Here is a 25248-nt window from a genome sequence, read left to right as displayed (position 1 = left end):
TGCACCCCCTAAAGTCAAACACCACCTATAAAGCTTTCACACCAAATGCATCGCAAAACATCAAAGAAGTTTAACAATGGGAACAATCAACTACAGAGAAATCAACCGGGCCTCAGCCTGAGATTACAACAGCCGAGCCTTTTAGCAGATCTGTTGGTGGAAGCATTTCAACTTTTTAGGCCCACTTTGTACACTTTCCTCTAAATAAGCCTGTATTGTGGGTAAAACCTCAGCGCCTAGGACTTGCCGATCGTATGGTCGGCAGTTCGAATCCCCGCGGCGGGGTGAGCTCCCGTTACTCGGTCCCAGCTCCTGCCCACCTAGCAGTTTGAAAGCACCCCCAGGTGCAAGTAGATAAATAGGGACCGCTTACCAGCGGGAAGGTAAACGGTGTTCCGTGTGCTGCGCTGGCTCACCAGAGCAGCTTCGTCACGCTGGCCATGTGACCCGGAAGTGTCTGCGGACAGCGCTGGCTCCCGGCCTCTAGAGTGAGATGAGCACACAACCCTAGAGTCTGGCAAGACTGGCCCGTACGGGCAGGGGTACCTTTACCTTTACTATGTAAATCCAAAATGGAAGACTGGTATATCAGAGATGGACTTAAAAATGGTGACACTCAAAAACATGGGAATGATGCCTGCACATTGATATTTTGGCCAACGGGTTTATTTGTGAAAGTGTGAAATGTATTATCTAGCTTTCTCTTGCGGATTATGCATTGTATGTTAGCAGCCATGGTTGCCTGCCTACCTATTTTCTACTACACACACAGTCTAGCATGGCTTATTGGAGGACGAGGATGATTTGGAAGTCATAATTCCATTTCCTATGCCAATCACAACAAACAACACACGAGGTAGGAATGGGCCAGGGAGGAGCTGATGCCTCCATAGAAGACCCACATCATGCTTTATGACGCATGGCAAAATAAACAGTGGTGCCATCAGCTCAGAAGTCCAGGCCCCCACTAGTAGAAAGAGCAATGGGACCCTAAAATACAGCAGGGCTGGCTTTTCACATTTTGAAGTGAAGTAATGCACATTAACATCTAAAGGAGGTGGGTACATAAGGTCATTAAGTCCAGAGTCTAAAATTACCTAATTGCAGCACTGAAAATCTGCACACTAATCAAAGACATACAGCAGAAACCCCTGTATCTAAATCTCAGCTATCTGAGTGACCTAATTATTTAAACTCATTGCAACTCTCCCAGGTAAACTTCACTATACATGCCAGCATAAATACTATATAAATAGCATTTGAGGGGGTTTTTTTTAGCTTGAAGTGAGCACATCCTCCAAGCCATGCTATAAAGTGAAGTTCTATGGTGCATCTTTCTGGATTACATTTTAATATATTATGTTGCGTAAGCTGCAAAGTAATTAACTTCACAGATTGCTCCTTGAAATTCAAAGCAGAAAATGAAAGAACAACCTTTGGGTGTATATGAATAAATCTAAGACACAGACCTAAATTCTAACACTTACTAACCTCCAAAACCAAAGTCATATGTTGTCATTGTAGTGGAGCAGTCACTTCTATTTCTGTATGAAAGAATCATGTGGGTCACATGGTGTGTTAAAGTCACTCTGGGACTGCTTGCATGCAGAGAAAACATGTGGTTTTCCCCAATGTAGTCCCACTACCCCCCATTTTTACAGACATTACTGGTGCAGTAATGAACTGACCAGGCCTTATGTTATAAATTCTGTATCCACATTAGTGAACAACTGTTTCCTTTTAGGCTCAGTGATGCCATAAAACTATGACTATTTAATCATCATCATCATCCTATTCGCCCCTTCCTCCCTTAAGAGTCTAGGGTAGCTAAAAACAACTGCAAAAATACAATCATGATAAAATCATAATTGAATCAGTAGCTAGGAACCTATATCCAAAATTCAAGGGCATGAAACAGCAAATTACAAACAAAGACATAAAATAGCAGACACAACAAATAACAAAAACACCTGAGCAGATAAAATCCACTATGTGCCAAAGGCTCGCATAAATAAACACATCTTCAATTGATATATTTTTTTTAAAAACTCTCAAAGCAGGAGACAACTGGCATTCCCCAGGAGGGGCTTCCACAATTGAGATGCACCACAGAGAAGCTCTTGCCTTGTGTCACCACTCTACAGACCATGCCCATTGATGGGACCATAAGGAGGGCTTCTCCAGCTGATCGCAAACTATGGGCCAGCAAGTATTGAGAGAGGTGATGCTTTAAGTATTCTGGCCTTGAGTTGTTTGGGGATTTGAAGACTAGTACCAACACCTTGAATTGAGCCCGATAACATACAAGCATCCAGTACTATATGATCCCATCTGCCCCAAATAACCAGGGAGCAGCATTCTGATGGTGCAGCTTCCACACCATCCCCCAGGATAGCCCATGTCAAGTACACTGCAATAGTCCAATTGTGAAGTTATGAGAGTGTGGGCTACTGAAGTCGTGTTATCCCTGTCCAGGAATGATTGTAGCTAGTGACCCAACCAGAGCTGAACATGGGTGCTCCTTGTCACTTATGCCATCTAGGTCTCTACTGTCAGTTTCAGATTAAGGAGAACCCCCAGGCTATGCGCCTGTTCCTTCAGGGGGTGTGCTATCCCATCCAGAACACCTCCCTAGTTACCAGAAACCACTTACCCACAGTACTTCCATCTTATCATAAATCAGTCTCGGTTGGTTGACCCTCATTCAGACCATCACTTTTTCCAGTCATTGGTCCAGCACTTGTACAGCTTCTCCTGATTCACATGGAATGGGGAGACAAAGCTCAATGTAGAGATGGGTCTCCTCTTCATACATGCAGCACCACACTTCAAATCCCCAGATTACACCTCTCAGTGGTTTCTATATATATTAAATAGCATAGGGGACAAGATGGAACCCTGAGGAACCTCACATCATACCTGCCATTAGGTTTAGCAGAAGTCCCACCAGCTACTTTCTGATAACAGACCTGCTAGAAGAAGTGGGGACCACTGCAATGCAACACTCCCAACTGGCAGAGGCTTAGTGAGCAAAGGGTTCAAAACTCATACTGCAGCAGATCTCTGTTATCACTCCACCTATTTTTGCTTTCAGAAAGGTCAGTGGAGTTTCCTCAGTGGGTTCAACCCTCATTGATATAAAGATCCTAGTTTTTGATGGTGCAAGGAAAGTAGCATCCTCCAGCCCAGCTCTGCATTTTGTAACATCAGTGTTATGGCAATGATGGGGTTGGTAACTTGCACACAATGGGCTTCCGGAGCACAAAAGACTGCCAGCAGGCTTGCAACCCACCTGAAGTCTACGGCATCATACAATTGGTTCTTCCAATTGAACTCAGCCAGGTCATGAGTCCACTGGTGGTTCTACACACTCCTGAAAACTGTTGTATAGGAGGAGCAACTAGCTGTATGAACTGGCCCATGGACATGGTGCAGTGTATTAGTAGCAGTAGCAATGTCACTCACTTTCTAAGCCACAACTCTTTGCACCAGCATTTAATTACGGACAAAAATTTAGAATGTGACACTTGCCTGTCCAGCTACTTCCTTAATCCTAATCTTTCCCATCCCACATTCTTACCCACACCAACGTATGCAGTGGGACTTTCTGATGTTGGAGAGTTGAAACAAAAGATCTTGGAAAATCAAATAACCCAGTGTGTTTTGTAGGTATATGCCAGTTCTGTGAACTGAGCTGACGTTTATATTATGGTGCTCATCATGTGGCCTGGTTTGCAAAACTGAACCCATATATGAAAATGGTGTCTTGATCAGCCTTGTATTCTTTCCCTCCCCACTTTTTACTCTAACAATGTATTTGCATTGCTTCATGCCAAACAAAGTACATCCATAAGATTCATTAAGTCAACAGTTGTATTCCTCATTTTAAAAAAAACAACCACCAAACTGCAGTAGGTTATAATTATCACTATAAGATACATATTAATATGCTCATGATTTCCTGCATAAATGTATTTTTAAAATAATTTTGACAAGTTACAGAACAGCAATACGCTATGAACAACTTGGGTAAATGATTGTGAAATTACACACAGTCTGATATTTAACACTTGACAACGTTGTTTTTATGGCTGTTGATTGAGTGGCAAACCTGAATATGCAACTTTTATATTGCACCTATTTTAAATACATATATTGCTCTGAAAAGAGTTCTGGCACTATGGTTGAGACTGTAAATATATAAGGCAGTCCATTAACTTTATGCCAGCTTTTTTATATACCTGGAGGCCTGTGGCAGCATTTCTTGACAAGATAGCTTAACAGAAAAGTTGATGGGCAAACAGTTCAATCAAGAGTGGCTTTTAAAACTACATATGATGATAAACAGATTGACAATAGCAGCCTGCTTCCTAGGTAATAAAAACAAGTTCCACATTTTTTTAAAAGGATAGAAATGAACTATACTGTTATTTCATTTTAGCAAGGAGTGGTAAAAGAGATTCCATTTCAGAGCACAGCTTTGGTTTTTCTGATGTGTTTAAACTCCAAAGGCCATCAAAGACAATATACACTGACTTCCTTAATGGTCTCCCATCCAAGCTCAGATCTGCTGGACTTCAGCAAAGTGGCTGCATCATCTTGTCTTATTTATTATTTCTTAGGTTTTCAGGCAATACGCCTCCCCAACAAGTTTTTACCACAGTTTTTGCAACAATCAAAACATTCTGAAGTTGGAGCATAGTGCTGATGACGCCAAGGTTGCAGGTTCGACCTCTGTTTGGGACAGCTGCATATTTCTACATTGCAGGGGGTTGGACTAGATGATCCTCAGGGCGCCTTCCAACTCTACAATTCTATGTTTCTAAAATTCTATGAAATGAATATCATACTACATGGTTAAAACCTGCATCAAACAATCCCCAGCGTCAAGTACAAATAAAATTGCCAAGTGCAGAGGAGATAAATATTCAACCAAAAGCCCTGGCGAAAACTCCAAATCTTATTTGGAGAGGAAGGTGTTCCACAGGGTTGTATCCAACTAAGCTATAAGCTGAGTAAACCTCTAGAAATTAATTTGTTAGTTGTCCACTAATTTCAATGGGTCTGTTCTGACTATGACCAGCACTGAATACCAGCAGGGCCGGATTTAGGTTTTATGAGGTCCTAAGCTACTGAAGGTAATGGGGCCCTTTATATGTCCAGCTGTCCTTTGTCAACAACAAATTGCGGCTGTTTTTTGTGTTGAATATATGCTATATGGTAATGTATGGACCTAATAGGTATCTAAAGCCATTTGCCCATGTTGCCATGCAACCAGTCCATGCAGAATGTAGGCACCCTATATATAAAGATGAGCAAACCAGTGATATTTTAGGGAGCAAGCTAGCAGGCGGGGCCCATGACTTACATCACAGGAGCCTACACAACACAAAACACTCTTGCTGTATGTAGGTTTTATTTTATTTGTTTTTTTATCTTATATTTTAGAAATGTACATCTGGGTGTTTTTTTCTTTAATTTTTTTGGGGGCCCCAAGAGAGTGGGGCCCTAAGCTATAGCTTGTTTAGCTTATACGTAAATCCAGTACTGAATACAAGCCTATTAGGGAGGACCATTATCACAGCTGCCATCTCTCACCTTGCTGCATACAAGAATCCAGGCAAATTGCCACCCACTCCAGAACTAAGCATCTGGTCAGGTACATGACCATGCCCTGGGATAGATTAATATGTGGTTGTAAGAAGAGCCTGTGCTGGATCAGACCATTAACCCGTCTAATCCAGCATCCTGTTCTCACAGTGGCCAGCCAGATTCCTTTGAGAAGCCTGCAAGAAAACCTGAGTGCAACAGCACTCACCACTCAACCCTTGTGCCTAAAGGAAAAGGCCTAGGATCTTTGGGAAGGGGGAGAGGCTTTCTCAGGCGCTTGGCCCAGATTCCCCCTTGGAAATAAAGATCCAATGGTGCTTCCATAGAAAGAGATGGTCAATATAAAATTAGCAGAAGCGTAACAGCAGAATCCAAAACACAGCAGCTGATTGAAAAGGAGATACACCTGCTGTCCTCTTGCCAAAAGTAATCCAGAACCCCTGTCCTAATTTCCATTTACCTTTGGACACGGATTCAGCACAATGAAGAGTTTCTTTTCAAGCCCATGCAGTTTCTCCGCTAGAAAGTTTGAGTTCCTATCTTAAATTGCAGAGCCACCAAACAACTCCCACTGCCGCCGCCACCTCCCCAAGAAATGTGCTTCCTGTGCCAGTGAGGTCTGGCTATCTATTTCACAGCGGATGTGCTGCTCAAATGAAGAACGGAGTCCAAGATTCCTCCCCTCCCCAAGCGAGCTTTTAGGGAAACAGGCAGGCGGAATAATGCAGAAATATTTGCATTAGAATGACTTTTAAAGTTCAGCAGGGAAAGAAGCGGGGAAGGCGAGTCGCCCGAGCTTTTGTTCTTCAATAATCGTTGCAATTCATTGAGCCTGGAATATGGAGGAGCCAAACGGCTTTGCCATTTGATGCAGAGGACTCCAACGCGAGCGATGCAGCAGCCTCTCATTGTTTTCTGCCCTTTTACACATATGCAAACGACGGACTGGCGGCGGTGGGGGTCGCCTTTGTACGTTGGAGGGCTTAGCCAACCATCTAGCGCACGCTGCTAATAAGAAGTGGGCAACCAGCCTGCAATGGAGCAATTGAAGAAAGCTCATCCCGCCCCCCCACCCTCGGTTAAGTGACAGGCCTCATCAACGAGAAAGACAATCTACGAGTGGATCCAGAACCTGCCAGCAGATAACGCGACAAGGCAAAGCTAACTGCCTTCCGGGGGGAGAAAGGACCGGAGGAGAGGATGGAGACTTAACTAGCGACGCCAAGTCTCTCCGCGTATAATAGCAGCGGGGGGAACTGGCGCTTTGAGTACTAAGGCAAACAGAAGATTGATGGCGAGGCCAGAGGAGTTTGGTTCGCTAGATAAAGCGCGCAGAAGAGCCCGGTTCAAATCTTACCTCCCCCCCCCCCCATCCATTGTGTTGCAAACCTATAAGGACAGGTCGGGACCAATAGGCTATGTATGCATTAAAACTAGTGGTCATGATTAAAACTAATGGAATCACAGTCAGCTGGGGGTCAGGAGGTCGAACCAGACCAAGACCCACCGCAGTTTAAAGCCCTCTCAGCCCTGTAGCTGGCTGAGTTAGCTTGTTGTTGTGAAGACAACATAGGAGCCGATTTCCAGGGCCCGTGGTCCCTTAGGCCCCCTCCATAAAATATTTGAGGGGGCCTCCGCCCCCAAAAAGGTGATGGGCATTGACATTCAAATGGTATGGGTGAGCCCATTCTTGTGATCCATTATGCAGGGTGACACTTACTCTCCCCCCCCCCCAATATTTTATTCAAGTTCGCAGGCCTGACTTATAGATCCTGTAAAGTAAAACACCCTGGGTTTGGGGGAGGAGGGATAGGAGGACAAAACATTTTAAATATATAAAAAGGAATGATAAGTACATAAAAATCTTACTGAATCAGTAAACCGCGTGGCGACTTTCGAGGCGTTGAGCCTCACGACAGCCATCTCGGCTACGGAAGCCGCTGTTCTCCCCGTTTCAAAGATAGAGATGTACCCAGAGTCGACGGCGGAGACACAGGCCTTGAGCATCCAGGCTGCGTCCCCAGCTGTAAGGATCCTTCACCTCCCGGATCCATGAATCAGCAAGGTGCTATAGTGTTTAAGCAGACACTCGGCGCCAGCTTCGCCTGCCTCCGCGCTACCCCCACCCCCACCCAAAGAAACCCTCTCCTACGTATTCTTCGTGGGTCTTTGAATAAGCCTGATTTAAAGCGCGGCCCAATCTATTCCCACCACCGCTCTTTCTTGTAAGGCTTCCCATCACTCATCCAGTTACACCTTCCTTGTCAACTTTCCTGTGTTTTATCGACAACCGCTTCTCCGCGAGCAAAACCCTGGGGGACAGCTCTGTCAATATTAAGTGGGGATTTATGCCGTCGAGGGGCAAAGTCAATGATTATCTCTTACTTAACCGAGGAAGGCGAAGCTCGTAGAAACGCCAAAAAAACTATCGCTTATGCTTAAGTTAATTGGGCAAACACATAAACGGGCTCGGGTTTGTTTGTTTGTTTGTTTGTTTGTTTGCGCCGATCAGTATGGCTAGCCCATTACAAATAGTATCCTTATGGCACAATCCCAAGGACTTGGCTAAGAATCAAATGAGAGTTCTTGCATTCCTGTTTGTTTGTGTTTTTAAATGCTGGGGTGGGATAATTAATTTATTAACAGCTGTTATTAAGGACTGGGTCAAGGTTGGCTTAGGAAGAGGTCATCAGGAGGGTCACTCATTGACTTTCGTTGGTGCAAGTGATCGAATACTGTGTGTGTGTGTGTGTGTGTGTGTGTGTGTGTAGACTTCGGTGAATATTTCACTGTCAATAAACTTCCAGGTGAATTTTTTCAACGCATTAAGGTTTTTTTGTTAAAAATAAAAAACTGTCAAAACATAAAAAAGATAAAAGGAACCTACACTTCTCACCATTCCTAACAGTGTAACGCTGTCCTCCAGTCCTTAATAAATATTAAGTCCCCCCCCCCCTTTCTATTCGCGCCGGATCCTTTCAACTGAGGCGCTTTTCATAGCAAGTAGTCAACCTTGTTTCTGACCCATCTGCTTTTAAGAGGAGCCGGTTAGTCAGGAAAGAGCAAATGCACAAATCCTGTTCCCCAAAGGGTTTTCTCTTCTATTATGTGTGAATTACAGTCTCCCTTTTGGTTCTGGAAAGCAACGTAACTTAAACTGAGAAGTGCCATTACCAAATGGTGGGTGGAGGCTGCAGGCACCCAGCTATCGCCCTTATTTAGAGAGAAAATCCTGCTCTGTTGCCCAAAAGACGTTAAAAAAAGGAAGGGTTTCTGTTAGAGTGGGGGGGGGGTTGGGGGAAAGCTTCCTTAAGGCTTCCTTATTATATTATTATTATTATTATTATTATTATTATTATTATTATTATTATTATTATTATTATTCCATTCGCTTCACATAAAATAGCATCGATCGTTAATGAGACATCAATCTCAGTTATTCGCCTTCTTTGTTTGCGAAGCGAGAGGTCGGGCGCTGGAGGGCTGCTTTGTTAACTCGCCTGGAGTTACTACGCGGTGAGCTAGAAAGCGCCATCAACATGGAAGGTTACTGCAAAGGTCTCTACCGCAAATGTCGCTGAGGGAGAGCTTGAATGGGTAGGTCACTACTGTGGCCGTTCAAGAACTGTTAGATGCTGTCCAGGGTCCTAAAGATGAAACGAACTCCTGTCAGGGCGTGTGGAGCTGTGTTGCGCGTGGAGCTCTCCAAGGTCCTGAAAATAGCCATTCTGTGAGCATTGTTGCTTACAGTAGTTCCATCAGGAAAGCAAAAAGGAGGCGAGGTACACCAGAGTGGCTAGGAGCGGGAGAACGGACTTTCTGAACTTCTGAACAATGGAAACCATTGCTCCACCACCTTAAGATAATTTTTTTAAAGCTCTGCCCCAACTGCTTTAACATAATCCGAATACAAGGAAAGATAAGAAGTTGCCAGTGTAGCAAAACTAAGGAAAATATACTATATTTCAAACCTATAGGGTGACTTCTCTTGTCCCTCCCAGGTGCTAAGAGAAATATCCATTTCCATCTCTGCCTGAAAACTCGGCATGCTAATACAGCATAAATGACTGGAACTGACTGGCTAAAGATATGCATAGCAAAGAGTCTACCTTTGATATAGTGTTGGTGACTAAAACCTGGAATAGGTTTTTTAAAAAACCAATAAAACACAAAACCCACATAATTTTAGTACAAGAGCCGTCAACCTGCCAGGTTACTCCGAGCTAGGTGTTTGTAAGAAATGACAAAGAGATCTGCACAACTCAAAAGCTTGCGTACACATGAGACACCTGTTTTGTAACTCTGAAGCGACGCTGGGTAAAGGAAATCGCCTTTTGTGGAAACCTATCCAAGACTACAAAAAATGGAACATTTAAAAAAGAGGCGTTCCTCTGCGGATAAGGTGTTCGCTCTTTATAGATGAGAAGGCAACATACATTTGTCTTCGAGCAGTCAAAAGAGTTCAGAGTTTCAGTGGAAAGTCTTCTCGAGACAAGTTCTTTAGGCACACGCGCAGCAATAAACCTGAAGAACATATATTTAAGCCCACTACCTGAACAAATAGTTTGTACAGGTCTGGAAAAAAGAGTTGGTTCTGAATATTAGGTTCTATGAGAAAGAAAGAAAAAAAGAGATATAAAGATTGGAGAAAGCTATTCCTCCCGCTCAATAAAGGGCAGAAAATAAAGAGTAAGAAGAGTAAAGAAAGACTTGGAATGAACAGCAGTGGTTGCTTAGCTGATCTCTTTAATACTATGAGTAAAGAATGATATGTTCCGTTTAAGAATCATCCATTGGTTCCTGGGTTCTGTCGTCAGGTGCTCCTAACAAAGAACTGTGATTTACACGGCACCATTGACTACCCTTGCGTTCGACACTCCCCCATCTGGTAAAAAACAGAGTAGCTTATTTGGCTTGGAAGTTTTGTGTGCCGCTCTTAAGAGGGTTGTGGTTTGAGCCAGCCCCTTTGGGAAAGAGAAGGAGAGGTGGGGAGAGGGCAGACTTCAGTACCAGTAACTCTCAGCATGTTAAGTCTAAGCGGGTGTCACTTCGGAGAGTGGATACCTTTTTCTGCCTCACTTAAGATCTCGGGAAACCCCGAAAGGTTGGGACAGAAAAAGGAACAGCCTCTCTCTAAGCTTTGACACTGAGGATACTGGAAATCCCAGTTCGAGCAGCTAGCTGAACTGTAATACTAGTATGGATCCCTGCTAGGACTTCTCCCTCCCTCCCTCCCTCCTTCCCTCCCTCCCTCCCTCCCTCCCTCCCTCCCTCCCTTCCTTCGTTTTCTTCCCTTTTGTGGTGATGGAATCTAACGCAACAATCGTTTGAACACATAACTTGCATGGAGCATTAGTGAAAAAGTTCCAGTGGCACTTGATTTTCGGAAGCACGCAGTTATCCGAAGCCTAACTTCTTCAAATGGAAGTAAATTCCCTTGGTTACAATAGGACTTACTTCCAAGTAAATTGATTTAGGCTTGGGGTGTTCATGTGTTGCGAGGAAGCAAAACCTTTGGGCATTATTCATCAGAGCTCCGAATAAGGGTACTCAAGATTTCACCCTAAACTATTGCTGCATTGCATCACATCGGCAACAATATCCCGGTGAGAAGGCGCTCTCTCTCTCTCTCTCTCTCTCTCTCTCTCTCTCTCTTTCTTTCTTTCTTTCTGTTTTACAGTAGGTTCTGTTTTGCAACCAGAGCAACAAACCTGTTAAGCAGCAATGCCCGGTTTAAACTCATTACGCAGATTATGCATAGTTGAAAGCAAGTGCCATGGATTTCAGTAGAACTTACTTTCAAGTAAAGCAGCAAACCTAAGCATTTTACTTAAGTAGGACTGGGGTGTTTCTATGTCTAAGAAGGCTACAGTGCTGAACACACTTCCATGAAAGAAAAGTATTGACACTCTCAGTGCCCGCATACATCAGACAAAATGGAAATAGGCCCAGGAAAACTAGAATGTTTTAAGACCTGTGCCGCCCAATTCTGTGCAGGTTTACTCAGAAGTAAATCCAACCGTCCACAATGGGACTCACTCCTAAGTGTGGGTAGGATCGCAGATTTAATTTCAATTGGAAGTATTTTGGATGGAGGAGCGCTTTAGTACCCCAAGACTAAGAACCAATCTACAAAGTGTAATTCTGAACTTTTGCGACCGAACCCGGAACTTCCTGCATCAACAGCCCTACCTAACAGGACTGCGACCCTGCTGCCTTTAGAATGGCAGGATAGATCCTCTTCGATTAAGATCAGACTGTGGCCAGCGATTGAACTAATGCAAACGCTAACGCAGCTCATAAAACGTGCGCGGGAGCACAGAACGTCTTGGGAACCAGCCTGAAATCCCAAAGGAATATTTGGTCTTATTCACAACTCGGATAAGCAGACGCAATTTGGGCTTCAAACCTTGTTGAAGTGGGAGGGCTACATTCAAGTAAAAGGAGTGAAGGGGCCTCATATCAATAGGACAATCATCTCCATCTCCATACATTGGCTTGGAGCTCTATTCCCAATAACTACAAGCCAGAACGACCAGGACCAATGCAGTCTAGCTGCCAACCATTGAGAAGTCAATGGGATGTGCAAGCTCGATTTTCTCCGCATTTACACGGGAGCAAGTCCCATGGTTTGTGAAAGGCCCACTATGGGAGCTCGTTCAGATTAAATCAATGTATTCGGGCGATTTATATGTGGGTGGGCCTTTTGCGGTACTTAGTGAGATAAGACGCCAACGCTCGAGAACTTCTGGGGAAGCCAGCCACACATTCAAACCCTCCAGTTCTTCCCCTTTAAGGTAGAGACTGGCTGTGTTTACTCCGCTCTCACATAGAGCGTGCCTTCCCACCTTGCGTACTTGAGCCAGGCATCGCTGCATACAGGCTAAGTTTATCGGGAAGCGAGTGCCACTGTGTACTCTGAACCTGCCAGATGTCTTCGGTAGAACTTCTCAAAAAAAAAAAAAAATCGGAGAGGGGAGGTGCCAAATCCCGGTTTATAGATTGGGTTGGCTGGCTGGCTGGAAGTGTCAGCAAGCATAGAATTTCCACAACCTCATATATTCACCCAGAAGCAAAACAGTCCCACGGAAGTTGGTGCAACGACTGACGATGGGCAGGATCGAAGCTCTAATGGAGGCGAAATGGAACGTCGCCTTGTTAACTTGCGCATCGTATTGGGAATCCTCCGCCCTCTCGATCCTATGCGTAATAGCAGCAGCAGCAGCCCTCGATTAGCTCGCGTCCGTCATTGAGGCTGGAGATCTTGGTGGTAGTGGAGGCAGGGAGGCCGCCTGGCATTTCCTCCCATCAATCTGACAGAGCCAACTCAGGAAATGGCTGGTAATATTCATCGGGGGAGCACTTTCATTAAACGTAATTCATTCGACTTTCACAATAAATTGAGTGACATCCTTACGGCAGAACCTTTTTATCCTTGATGAAGTGCTTGCCAAGCTTTTGCAAAAAAAAAGAGGGGGGGAGCGAGGAGGAAGAAGCTTCCTCCAAGCAGAGTCGTCAACATGTCAATCTGCCGCATAAAAAATGGCTCAAGTCCTATTTACCAAGCACCCAGGGGGGTGCTTTAAATGCTGACTTACAAGAGCCGGTTGTGAGTTAAACTGGCTGGCAAATCACACGGCGAGATTTCACCCAAACTACCATTAGGAGGAAGGAAGGACGGAACAAGAGATCCTAAACGGGGTGGGGGACAGAGCTTGCGAAATTGGCGATTCCCAGCAAGGGGGTGACTAACCTGCTTAGCCTCTGACTGCCATCGCTAATAAGGAAACTGGCTTTTCTATTAATAATAATAATAATAATAATAATAATAATAATAATAATAATCAGTCTAGAGGCAAGGCGGGCTACACAAGGGCTGAAATGAGCTTCTCATTACTCCTAGCTCGGAAGATTTAGCTAATCACTTAGATGGAGCTGCTGTCTCTGTAGAAGTAGGGACCCCTCTCTGAACATTCAAAATGGTTGGGGGGCGGGATGGAGAGGGGGGCTAGCCCAGTTCGCCTCAGTGCTCCTTCAGGTACCCGAGTCTGTGCTGATTTAGAAGAGAAAGAGGCGATGTTAACACACCTGGATAACTAACCTTCCGTCCCCAGGCCCCATTTTTAAAAGGTGGGTGTGAACAGAGATAACATCGGCTGGTCTTCGCTGCAGTATCCCGGGAACTAATTCGGGAGTAAGCCCCACACCGAACACCATGGGGCTTGCTTCCACCAAGTAACCCTATCAAGGCTCGAGCCGCTTGGAGTTTTACTTAGGCTCCGTTGGAATCAATGGGCCTATGCGATGGTGGAAGTTGGTCCACCCTGATATTATATATATATATATATATATCTCCCACAGTCTCACTGCATATTTACGATAAACCGCTTGATTCAGAAGAGGGGGTGAAATAAGGTGAATAAGAAGACGTAAATAAGACCCCAAATAAATAAAGCTCAAAGAAAATGCTCCAATTTATCCTCAAAAAGAGACGGCGAGAGCGTGCTGGGGTGGTTCTGTTGATTGTGAGAATTTACATGGATTTCCTGGTATAAAAACAAGACATTGAGAGGATGCAGAAAGAGTATATTGATCAGTTTAGATATAAGACAACCTGTATCCTACAGCATGTGTTGAGTCTAAATAGCTCGTGTGTACGTGTTGTATATGTAGGAATACACAATCACCATGTACCCTAAGTCCTAGACAGATCGTTTTCTACATACGCATGCCTGTCTCCTGTTGCTACATTGTTCAAACTCAGAGTCTTCCTAGGAGATTTCTGCTCCTAGAGAATTTAAGCTGCGTCTTTCTTTCTTTCTTTCTTTCTTTCTTTCTTTCTTTCTTTCTTTCTTTCTTTCGCTCCAAACTTCCCAACACAAATAAATGAAACAAATTGTTGCCACCGTGTTGTGTGAGATGCCCAATATACAAGCAGCGCCACGAGTTGTTTTGATCTTTCTTTTTCCACCTGCAAAGTACAGCAAATCGCTTCAATAAGAAGGAAGAGCGGGGGAAACAAGCCAGTAATAGCCAAATGCTTTCAGCGCCAAGAAAGAACAGAAAAACCCTTTGAAAACCCGTGTAAAGAATGGTTAGTGGAGGACAATGCTTGCCTGGTTGGGGATGGTCTCCCTGCAGTCTGAGGGAGAGGCTTACCTAGCTTGGAAGAAGGAGGAAGGATGGGCACATTTCGCCCTTAGGTTGACGTTTACCAGGAAGAAAAAAATGACCACTATCGAGGCCGGACTGAACAGAGCGACACCAACACTAGAATCTGAAGCTGGGGAGCAGGTAATAGAGGCAGTCGCGAGTCTTAAGGCATTCTGAGTGACACCACCACCAGCCCTCGGCTTGTCTCTCACAGCACAACATGCACCTGGCTTTAGCAACAGGCCACCCCAAAAAGGCATGAATCAGGAATACGTATGTACACTTCATTCAAACCCTGAGGTTAAACAGGTAAGCTCGGTAATCTTCGCAATTCATATAGAAGAAGGTACACGATGCTGCCTGGTGTTACACACACACACACACACACACAGAGAGAGAGAGAGAGAGAGAGAGAGAGAGAGAGAGAGAGAGAGAGAGAGACTCATACAGATATGTGGAATAGTCAATAACCTAATACAGTCGAGTGTTTTCAAGAATGCACATTTCCTCCCGTTTCTTACACCAGTTTATGATTCTGGATCAGAAACCTCTTCCCCCCTCCCTCCCCTTTCCATTCCTCCCTCCCTCTGCCTCTCTCCTATGCAAACCCATCAGTCACCCAGGAAAGACCAGGTTCTGGGATGGACGTCCCGTTAGGTGGCCTTGAGGTCTTCGAATCCAACCATGAGAGCTAAACGGAGTTTTGGTGTTCCTAAATATGTATGATAGGTGCGGTGCTACTCGCACTTACTCAGAAGTTTCGCTTGAAGTCCATAGGGTTTAATTCCAAGCAAAGGTGTGGGATACACAGCGAAACTGTCTACCGCCAAATCATGTTGGGGATGACAGCTCAGAATTTGAGCATGGAGCTGAAACAGGGGTGTCGCTGGCTTCATTGGGCTTTGAATCAAGCTGTGGAGTAATTCAGCCTTGGACGCACAGGCGCGCACTCCTAAGTACAGTAATAAATGCAATTTACCCCGACAGGGTACGTTGCTTCAAGGTTCGAGAGTGGTAGATACACGGCCTAAACTAAATGTAGGAGAGAGGAAATGAAGGACCGATCAAATGGTCTTCCTCCACTCACCCACCCAACTTCCACCTGTCCTTTCGCGCCTTCCTGTGAACAATTAGCTCTGGAGAGAAATCTTTGCGAGATCAGGTGTTTATCGAGCGAAGAGGTCGGTTCGGGTGGCTTGGCACGACCAGCGTTTTTTAAAAATCCGCGGTTCATTCACACGACCGCACTGGACATCTAGAACAAAACAAGTGTTGTGTCAACCGACTCCTAAGGCCACCCCGCGCCAAATGTGCGATGGAAAAGCACGCCCCGGTGCTTTAAATATTTGCATGCAATTCTCCGAAAATGTGGGCCTTCCCGTCCCAAATATGTAGTACAGAAAGCAAGTTATTCGTGTGCCATTGGCAATAGAAGCAATCTCGCTGTTTTGACCCGCTCTTAACAAGATGATTTCTGGAGTGACCGGCAAGTGTCAAAATAGGAGGGATAGCGCCGCACCTTTGGCCAGACTTGGAGCCCATCCCGGAGAAAAATGTTCTCAGCTACGGTCTCCGCTTTCCTTTGCCTCCTCCCTCACCCCTTCAAGGAAGGAAAAAAAAGAGGGGAGTAGCTGCCACAGACACACACAATGCTTCTGAAGCATATTGATCGCTCTAAACCAAAACATCGCCAACAGCCCAGTTCACACAAGCCAGCGCGCCGGTTTAAATCCCACTCAGATCAGCGATGTGAACGCATAGATTTAAAGCAATAATATTAATGAAAAAGTCCAACCGGTTTCACAGAAATTTGCTTCTTGTGTTTGGGATACATATGAAAGAGTTTAAAATCAGCTTGGAAGCAATCCTGAGTTTAGCCAGCGGTCCTGTGTAGATTGACTTGACGGCAAATCCCATTGAAGTCAGAGGGATTTCTCTTCCAGTAAAAACGTGCCACATACTAGGATGCTTAAACGTATAATTTCGAGTAGTGTGTCTGGGACAGATAAAATAGCATTGTAGATGTACAGGCACATTTTATACAGCCACACATTGCAAATAGATACATGTGTGTGCGTTTCATATATGAAACAGATAGTATATGATGTGCTGTCATGCTCTCTCTGAATGTCTCTCTATAAACCGTTCTATACCTTAACCTGTGAGCTGTATATAGAACCTACATTATATTATCACATATCAGGCTATGGAGCGCATAGATCTATTTATAGCTACTATATACATCACACACAAGTTCCATTCTAGGACTCTACTGGAAAATGTCCAGAAATGACATCAGACTCCAGTTGCCGTTTAGGAGTTATTCCAGCGCTCCAATAATCCATCTCATTCTCTTCCACCACTGGAAGCGTCAAGGTCAACCACAATATATATGACCGTCTGTGTTCATATACAGGCATGTTTGCTGCACAATTTCTTTGGCATTTTTAAAACTGGGGGGAGGGGGTAGACTCCAAAAACCCATAGGAAGAAAATCGGTTTAAGGGGTGGGGGAGGCCCTAAGATAAACAGCTCAGCTACTCAGCATACTCTTGGGGTTCCTATCGCCCAATTGTGTAAAGAAATCAGAAACATGTTTTAAGCCCTAAATAGGTCCAAGCAGATATAGAGAGAATCGCGAGCAGGCCAAAGAAACCTTAAAGCTTGTGAACGGGGACCGTTTCGTGAATTCCCTTTAAAAAATCTAAGGAGGACAGCAGCGATCCGGAGAGTCACTGACAAAAGCATTCTTGGGTTTAACTGAATGCATATCATCCACCAGGCCTGTCCACACATTTCTAGTCATTTTGAGTTCCGTCTGTTTCAGCGGTGACCTCTTGCCATTTTCCTGTTAGCAGGCGGAGTGGCCCGGATTCCTGTCCACACTAAATACAAAAGCACGGGCGTTGCACTGACTGACTGCAGTGTGGTTGCAATGCAGTTGACAGAGGTGAGGAACGGTGAGATCCAGACTAGCTTCTCCCACGTCCTGCTACTGAGAGGTAAACGTATTCTTTAAAAAAAAAGAAAGAAAAAGTATTCCTATCGCCCGAATCCCCCAGAAACACAGATTTGGGATCCTGTTCCATCTACGCTGTGTTTATACGTCCCAAGCGTAAAGCGATTCTCCATGAAAACGGATCTCTCCGTTTTCGCCTCCCTCACTCCATTTGGCTTCAATTCTACAAGGCGGTCCTATCCTGCCACCGGTCCTATCCTGCCACCCTATAGATCCATCTAGGAAGAAGCAAAACCTAACACCTGTTCCTGTGGTTGATTAAAGCTTTAAATCAAAGCTTCGCGGTTGACGGCTAATATCAGGCTTAGCACAGGATAGTTAGTCCCTAGGAAAACTCAAGGAATATGCAGAGCAAGTATCAACGGGCTACTATATCGACTTGCAAACAAAGTCGTAGATCAGCCTGCGGAATCCTATACGAAGCCCTCTCTCAGCTGACAACCGCCCTAAACTGTTGCTGATTTTCAATTTGCATTCAGTCACATTTCGCATTGTTTTGAAAACTCTTTCTTTCCCTTCCTCTTCTTTTCCCCGCTTGCCAAATCCTGGTTGGTGGGGGGGGGAGGGGGGGAGAGAAGGCATTCAGGTAATGAAGTCTGTAACTAAACGGTAATTGAATCAGCATAATTTGCACACTGAATGGTTTTCAAATGCTCCCAGTTTACAATTAAAGGAGAATTAATGCGCTTGTTTTCAGCCTGCCGCGCATTAGAATAAATCCCGCGCCGTTGTTGCCATGAGTGGGAAAGAGTTTAAGTGCCAACAAACCCAGGGCGGGAGGAGGAAGAGGGGGGCGGGAGAACCACGCAGCTTATTGATCTTGCGCCTGGATGGGAGAGATTACGTGTGTTGGAGTTCTCTGGCCCCCACCTATTTAAAAATAAATAAATCAGAGAGCGGTGCAATAGCGCCAGGCGCGCACACAACACCCCCCCCCCAGGTGACCAAACGACCCTTTCAAGGATGCATAGCCAGTCAAGGCTTCCTGGGTCGCTGGCCCCCAAACAACATGGGGGGGGGGGTTAGTTCTTGACATCGTTCTGCGGATCTTAGAGGGACCTGCATCCTCACCTCTGTTTTGGGGATTTGGGGGGTCGGAATCAGAATGAATAGAAACCAGAATAATTTTCTTCTTAAAAATAAACAAATCCCCAAGACTTCTTGACTTCTAAACTGTGGCTCCGGTCCATTTGTAGGGGGGAGGCAGTGTTACAGCAGGTGATGGCACGCCAGAGCGCTTGTTCCCGTCTGCAAGGGCTGCCCCTGCGTTCACCTGCTCCCCCCCCCCCAGGTGTCCTGAGCGGGGCTGAGACTGGCGCGCAGCGCCCTCCAGCGGCCAAGAGCTGCAACCGCAGGCCAACAGCGCAAGGAAGAGGCTTCTTACAGAGAGGGTAAAAAAAACAAAAAACGAGTTGCCCCGGTTGGTTTTCAAGGTTTATATGCTTGTCGAGCCACACCATTTTTTTTTCAGCCAGCACCAGGCGCTTCTTTTTCATTATTCCCCGTCCGGCCTGATCCTAGACCGTTTTTCCAACCTGAAAGCCGATCACTCTCGATCCCCTTGCTCAGAAAGCAGATGGCGGTCTCTGTGCTTATCTGTGGATCGTTGTGAGCTGGATCCCAGGAGGAAAAGATCCCAGGTTGTGTGGTTTCGCGTCCCCTCTGGTCATCTGTTTGTGCCACGGGACCGATTCAGTGGCATTTAGGTGGTTTGGTTTTACGCGGCCCGGGGGGTGGGGGAAGTGCGGTAAGTGCTAGGTGGTGTCTATACCTGGATGTTGACACCTGTGCATGACGGAAAAGCCCCCTTTTCAACAGTGACCGTGAGAGCGATCCCCTCCTCTCATCACCTGGGTCGCCGGCGCCACCGAAAACTTCCCCTCCTGTCCCGAGGAGAGCTGAAGACACCTTGGGGACGCACCAACTGATCCCCCCCACCCACCCAAGGGTCACAAGGAGGTAGACAGATAGAGGAGGTGAGATACCCACGACATAGCCCAAGTTGTCACTTTACAGAGTTTATGATCGGGCAGGAGGGGTCCCTCGCGGATTTGAACTAGCTCTAGCGGGTGTCAAAGAGAGACCCCGGGTATTACACCTTGCTGTCTACACTGGACTTTTTTTCTTTCTTTTTTTTAGACCGCCGGCTTGGTCTCCCGTATGAACGGATGGAGCTCCAATTGGTAGATCGTGGAAGAAAAAAGTTTTGCCGGAGTTCTCTCTCCTAACCACCGCTGCCAAGGCCCGCTCATCAAGCTTTCTAAGAAACGCTGTGGCAACGTCCTTGAATTGATCTTCTCACCTTCTCGCACGCCTACAGTAGGGTTGCCAAACTTCCGTCGAACCCACAATCACCCAAAACGCGCACCCCGTCCACCAACAAATGAATAAAAAAATGGGAAAACACACCCCACGGGAGACGGAGACGAGGGGAGGAAGCTGGAAGGAGTCTCTCAAGACAGTCTCTCACCCTTTGGCTCGGTAGGGCTGGAGCCAGTGGGTCTACTCGTGAATAAGTGAGGCGAGCCGCAAGGCCTTTGCTGGGGGTTCTCCTGCCCTCCACCCAAACCAGCCCAAGCTAGTGTGCGGGGCGGGGGGAGAGAGAAAGCGGGAGGGAGGGAGGCTCCTTGCAAAACTTACCAGGTAGAGTGCTGGTTGCAACAGAAGCACCGCGTACCAGTACACAGGCTGCATCCTCCCAGCTCAAACTTCCACAGCGTTGCCTTCGCTTGCTCTTTGTTCCTCCAGGAACATAGATCCACCTGGCATCCACTTTATAGAACCAGGAGAGCTCGCGCCAGCCTAGACCAAAAAGGAAATTATAGACTCCATGACCGCAAAACACGAGGTGAGGGCTTCGAGGTGGGGGGGGGGAGAGAGAGAGAGTAGAGGGAGGGGCGCGACACAGACACACACACACGGACCCGGAGAGGGCAGGGAAGTGGGGGGGGGGGCGCTGAGCGATGAAGGACTCAGATCAGAGTTAATCCATTTACAGGGCAGAGGGCGGGGTGAGAAGAGAAGGGCTTCGCGCCGCGCGGGCCAAGCTACTACCCCTAAGCTGCGGAGTGACTCCGGAGCAAGGCAGGTGCGGAATGACAGGACTGGGCAGGGGTGGGGTGGGGGTCCAGAGCTGACTGCTTATTCTTGTAAGGAAGATGGGGACGGCTGGTGCTCCATCGCCAGCGCAGCCACCCCAGATATCAGAGAGAGAGAGAGAGAGAGAGAGAGAGAGAGAGAGAGAGAGACTCACACGCAGCCAAACGCGTGGAAAGTAAAGGCGGAGGGGTCGAGGGATGGAGCTTAGTTTAGGTCTCGGATCAAGCCCCAGATCCAGGCTCCAGGCTAAAGGTGCCCCAGAGGTGCCAAGGGGTGCTCGGGCGCGCACATACGCCTCCTTCCCGCGCCCCGTCTCCGCGCAAACGCGCGCGCGCACACACACTTCCCTCGCCCGTCTCCCAACTCCCGTCTCTGCCTCCGCCAGCTCGCCCTCAACCCACGGCGGAGCTCCCAGCACCCCGCCCCTCGTTTCCTTCCCAACAAAAAAAAAAAGGGAAGGAAAATCAGATCCGATTTCCTTCCTCCCCACCACCCACAAAAACAAGAGTAGACCTACTGCATGGAGGGTCCGAAAGCAGGCGCCGATCTCTGGCAATAGTCCATGGGAAGAGGAGAGGCGAGGCGAGGAGAGAGGGAAACAAGGAAGCTACAGGGTCTCGGCAGCAGCGCCCAGGGCTGCGCGAGGATCCCCGCCTCGGCGCGGCTGCTGCTGCTGCTGCTGCTGCTCCATGCTGTGGCCAGCGGGGTCCCGCGGAAACAGGCGCCCCCGCGGAGCCAGCCTGCGCAAGGGAGGCGCCCCGCGGACGGGCACGGCGGCAGGAAACTTCGCCAAGGAGGGAGGAGAAGAAGGCGGCCCGGAGCGCACGACCGCTTCCTAGCGTCTCTGTCTTGGCACAGAGGCAGTCCGGGCGTGCCGAGCGATTTGTCTCTTGCAAAAAAATAAGAAGAAGAAGGACTTCTTGGCTAAGCGGGAGCTGCTCCTTGTTGCCTCCTCCTTCTTTTTAACTTTGGACAAGGGATCAAGCAGCCCAGCTGCAAAGCCCTCGGCCGATCATCCCTTCCAGGGCAAAGCGAGGCTGCAGAAGGAGGCCGGCGCTGGAGGAGGAGAAGCGCCGAAAAGCCGCCTCGAGCGCTGTCCGAGAGTCATTCCAGCTGCGAGGAGGAGCGAGAGAGAAAAGAAGAAGAATCGGCGAGACTTGCGAGACAGGCAGCCGCGTCCCAGCCTCTCCAAGTCCGACCGGCTGGCTGGCTGGCTGGCGGGCGACGAATCAGAGCCGTGCCAAGGCGCGCTGCGGCGCGCTGCCCTGCCGCTAGGGGGCTCCCTCCGCACGCGGAGCTCCGCGGCTGCGGAGGGAGGAGGAAAAGGACGCCCTGGCAGGAAGGAGGGAGAGGGAGAAAGAAAGACAGCAGGAGAGTTTGCGTCGCTTTCCACTCTTCAACGCGCACATAAACACACACACACACCCCGTCGAGGCTCCGGCTTTCCTTCCTTCCTTCCTTCCTCTTCTTCTTCAATAGCAATTAATATCCCATGAATATGAATAATGACGTCGCCCTTGGCTCCCGCACAAATAATAAAGCACTTGAAAGAGGAGCTTGATGCCTTCCGATGGTTTCCTGGAGATGACTGCAGGGGCTGCGAGATGGCTGGAGAAATGGGGCGTGAAGTCTGGCACCCGAGATAAGAGAAGTTGGGTTACAGGGCCAGGAGAGAGAGAGAGAGAGAGAGAGAGAGAGAGAGAGAGAGAGAGAGAGAGAGAGATGCCGTCTCTTCGGAGACGGAGGGACTGCCTTTTTTCCAGGGCGGGGCGGGAATTGAGAGACGGGGGGACGGACGGAGTGAGCACTCGGGAATTTGGATTTCTGAGAGCACGGATGTGTCGCTGCCCTCCCTGTAGCACACCCCTCCGGCGGGCTCAGAGGCCTCCCCTAACTCGCTTTAACTCCGCGTTAGTTACTTCGGAATCATTACCTCGCCTGCTTCTGTGCTCCGCTCAAGTCAAGGAGATGATAACCCTGGCTTCAGTCAGAGAAGAGCGTTGAAGCCATGGAAGAGCACTGAAAGAATGGAATGAAAAATAAACCCTCTCTCCTTGCCCAGTATATGCACACCTCTCCCCGTGCTGGATCAGGCCACGGCCCCTCCGGTCCTGCGTCCTGTTCTCATAGTGGCCACCCATATGCCCCTACGGAACCGTCAAACAGGACTTGAACACAAGACTCTCCCCCTGTAGCTTCCAGCAACTGGTATTCAGAAGCGTTGACTGCCTCCGACATCATGACTAGTAGCCTCTGAGAAACTTCTCCGTGAATTTGTTCAATCCTCTTTCAAAGCCGTCGGAACTGGTGGCCATCCTGTGGGAGGGAGTTCCGTAGTTTATGGAATCACCAGTCAATGCATTGGGGGGGGGGCGGAGGCTGTTTAAAGAAGTCTCGAACTTAAGATGGTGTACCACAGACCAGTTGTCCCATAGCACCATTCTGGAATACTGTACTAAAGAGTAATCCCTCACATATATTTACTGTTAGTGTATATCGGGTGGGGACTTTAAAAAATGATTAGTGATAATGATTAGTTGTAATTCATAGTAAAAAGTGGTTGTGAGAGAGGGAAAGCTGGTAAGAAGCCATTAATCTATGAGTGTGGATGTCACATCTTGATTTTGGAGGGATGTTTATCTCTCTTTTCCACTCCCGAAGACATGGACGTAGCCAAGGGGGCAGGGGGGCAGCTGCTCCCCCCTAAATCAATAAAAATCAATAAAAATACATAGCAAACCGAGGTTCTGCCCCCCCTAACAAAAAGCCTGCCGCCCCTAACATGCCCATGCCCCAGGCTTGTCAAGGGAGACACAGATTGTTACCTATAGTTACTCAAGAGTTAGTACCACTGAACTCAGGTGGGACTTCCGAGCCGACATGTATAAGATTGCACTGGGTGTTTGTTGTAGCAGGGTGCATATTGGATATCAGCTAAGTGGCCAGAAAGACCTAATAAATCACACACTTGCTGTTCGGCTACACAAAATCCCATTGCTCTTTCTAAAACAAACAGAAAACCTTGCCTAGAAAGCATTGTAAAACCTAATATTTAGAGTGTTGTGTTTTTTTCAGGCAGCTCTCATTTTTGGCTCTTTCCCATTACTATTATTATTATTATTATTATTATTATTATTATTATTATTCCCACCATCTAGATTTGCGAGGTACAGGGTGCAAGGGGCAGGCTTGGTTTGTATTCATTCACATCTGCCCACTTGCAAATATGTCTGACTTGTGTACATCTGCTCAGTTGGTTTTTCCTACTCACCATGGGACTATCCCAGAATAAAAGCGATCTAGAATATCCCTGGGGTGTGCATATAAAAGCCTAGGTCCAATTCTGGGCAACTCTGCCTAACACTGGGTTGCAGGTGATCTCTACCTCAGACGTGGAAGAGCTGCATCATCCTGGAGTTGGGCTGAGGAACCTGTGGTCCTTCCAGAGTTGATAGACTACAGTTCCCACCCCCCTGGATGTTGACCATGCTTGTTTGGGTTGGTGGTTGACCGAAGCTGGAGGTTCATGGACTGGCCACCTTTGCCTTAGCAAAATAGGTCCTACATACAAATGTAGTCAAGCACATGACTTCCCCAGAGGAACTTGGGAACTGTAGTTTGTTAAGAGTCTGGGAACTGTAGCTCTCTGAGGCGTAAACTGCAGTTCCCAAGATCCTTGGGGGAAGCCATGTGCTGTAAATGCATGGTTTGTAGGCAGCCATGAATTTAAAGCACATGACTCCCCCCCCCCCAAGAATCCAGGGAACTGCAATTTCCCTCTCACCAAGCTACAAATCCCAGCATACTTGACAGACTACAATTCCCAGGAATCCTTTTGAGGAAAAGTCATGTGCATTCGGTGTAATTTGGATGGGCTTTAAGGATATGTTGTGGATTTACAGATGATAGATAGATAGATAGATAGATAGATAGATAGATAGATAGATAGATAGATGATAGATAGATAGAGATTTAGATTATCTTTACCTGGGACATACATCATCACCCTGCAGTGCATCCGACTTTCTTCATCCTTGATGCCCGGAATGAGAGGTACCTGCTTTCTTATTATCATGATCTTTCATACCTGCTGGTGGGACAAAACGGCTTCAGAGTGAGGGGGAGTGGGGAAGGGAAAAGGGCAATCCTTGGCCTTTGAAATAATCACAATAATTTTGTTAAAAACCAGAGTCCCAGCCTTTGAAGCTGTGGGAGTCTGGCATTTGCTTGGGTAAAGTCTAACAAGCCGAGGCTCAGCCTCCTCTCATTACTTGTTGATGAAGGCTGTGATTTATCATCTTCCAAAGGAGGAAACCAGGAGACAGTCATCCCATGAATGCTCTAGCAGAAAAGAAAAGGACTTCATT

General features: G+C 47.0%; 1 protein-coding gene across 4 annotated transcripts in view; it reads right to left on the bottom strand.

Moving 5' to 3' along the window:
- NXPH1 (neurexophilin 1) overlaps window positions 1-22590 on the bottom strand; it is a 163069-nt gene extending 140479 nt beyond the window's left edge. Inside the window, exons 1-2 of one of the 4 annotated variants that reach the window (XM_083468530.1) lie at window positions 21395-22590; window positions 20423-20584 (exon numbers count right to left, since the gene is read on the bottom strand). In XM_083468530.1, the coding sequence (XP_083324656.1) occupies window positions 20423-20476 (54 nt within the window). In that variant the 5' untranslated portion in view covers window positions 20477-20584; window positions 21395-22590. Of the gene's footprint in view, window positions 1-7479; window positions 7650-20422; window positions 20585-21035; window positions 21232-21394 lie in introns of those variants that run through there. The other 3 variants (XM_083468529.1, XM_083468531.1, XM_083468528.1) reach the window with 3 other exon arrangements.
- Between the last annotated feature and the right edge of the window lie 2658 nt (window positions 22591-25248).

Source organism: Podarcis liolepis (genome assembly GCF_965112155.1).
Source record: "Podarcis liolepis genome assembly, chromosome: 12".
Taxonomy (NCBI): Eukaryota; Metazoa; Chordata; class Lepidosauria; order Squamata; family Lacertidae; genus Podarcis; species Podarcis liolepis.
Note: the sequence above shows the minus strand (reverse complement) of the source record. Positions and strands in the feature narration are given on the sequence as shown.